At 63.0% G+C, this 1,515-nt stretch overlaps 1 protein-coding gene across 1 annotated transcript; it reads left to right on the forward strand.

Moving 5' to 3' along the window:
• The first annotated feature begins 6 nt into the window (after positions 1–6).
• CHST8 (carbohydrate (N-acetylgalactosamine 4-0) sulfotransferase 8) lies at positions 7–1,218 on the forward strand. Its single transcript, XM_008564894.1, has one exon. The coding sequence runs from the start codon at positions 100–102 to the stop codon at positions 745–747; it is 648 nt and encodes a 215-aa protein (XP_008563116.1). The 5' UTR covers positions 7–99; the 3' UTR covers positions 748–1,218.
• The last annotated feature ends 297 nt before the right edge of the window (positions 1,219–1,515 follow it).

Raw genomic sequence — 1,515 nt, forward strand, 5'->3', positions numbered from 1 at the left:
ACCCCCCGCCACGTGTCGCGCATCTTCGTGGAGGACCGCCACCGCGTGCTCTACTGCGAGGTGCCCAAGGCCGGCTGCTCCAACTGGAAGCGGGTGCTGATGGTGCTCGCCGGGCTGGCCTGGTCCACCGCCGACATCCAGCACAACACGGTGCACTACGGCGGCGCGCTCAGGCGCCTGGACACCTTCGACCGCCAGGGCATCCTGCACCGCCTCGCCACCTACACCAAGATGCTCTTCGTGCGCGAGCCCTTCGAGCGGCTGGTGTCTGCCTTCCGCGACAAGTTCGAGCACCCCAACAGCTACTATCACCCCGTCTTCGGCAAGGCCATCCTGGCCCGGTACCGGGCCAACGCCTCGCGGGAGGCCCTGCGGACGGGCTCCGGGGTGCGCTTCCCCGAGTTCGTGCAGTACCTGCTGGACGTGCACCGGCCGGTGGGCATGGACATCCACTGGGACCACGTCAGCCGGCTCTGCAGCCCCTGCCTCATCGACTATGACTTTGTGGGCAAGTTCGAGAGCATGGAGGACGATGCCAACTTCTTCCTGAGCCTCATCCACGCGCCGCGGAACCTGACCTTCCCCCGGTTCAAGGACCGGCACTCGCAGGAGGCGCGGACCACCGCCCGGATCACCCGCCAATACTTCGCGCAGCTCTCGGCCCTGCAGCGCCAGCGCGCCTACGACTTCTACTACATGGACTACCTGATGTTCAACTACTCCAAGCCCTTTGCAGACCTGTACTGAGGGACCGGGCCAGCTGGCCAGGGGCGGTCCCTGCCCCACCCACCCACCTGTGCACAAGGGTGTCCCACCCTCCACAGTTCCTCATCCGGGAGCTGAGATGCACCCAGAGCAACAGGGCTCTCAGGACGTGAAGGGCCGTGGCCATCGGGTCCAGCAGGCCCTAGGTGGGGGACAGAGGCCCTGGGCCTTGGATTGGGACCCTGACCTTTGTTCCATACCCACTTCCTCACTCCTTGGCTGAGGGAGATGCTGAGGGCTGAGATGGACAACCCAGGAGCTCGGCCAAGAGTTCCGATGAGCAGGGAAGTCTGAGGCCCAGAGGACAAGGGCCCCAGTGGTACGGGTTTCCCGCAGTCCCTTCGCCATTGCCTTGTACCAAACCACATGGTTTGCAGCTTTTCTACAACCCAGGGTGGGGAGGGAAGTTCCCTCAGAATGAGGTTCCCAATAAAGCACATGGTTTCCAGAGCAGCAGTGTCTACTCTGTGTGGTGGTGTGGGAAGACACGACCTTTCCCTATGCTGTCTGGAGCTCTTTCTGCCTCTCTGGGACAGCCTGAGTTAGGCACTTGCAGACTCCACTGCTGGGAAGCCCAGGACAGGAGCAGCCTGTGTGGGAGGGGAAAGCAGAGAACCCAGCGTCTCCCATTCAGGGGCCAGCAGCAGCCCCTCAAGTCCCGGAGGCCAGAGCTCAATCAACTGGGTCCTCCCCTCTTGGTTCCACTACATTCATCTGAAAAGGAGAAGACAGGCCTGTCCCCATGGAGGA

This window comes from Galeopterus variegatus, unplaced genomic scaffold, assembly GCF_000696425.1.
Source record: "Galeopterus variegatus unplaced genomic scaffold, G_variegatus-3.0.2 Scaffold25037, whole genome shotgun sequence".
Classification (NCBI taxonomy): domain Eukaryota; kingdom Metazoa; phylum Chordata; class Mammalia; order Dermoptera; family Cynocephalidae; genus Galeopterus; species Galeopterus variegatus.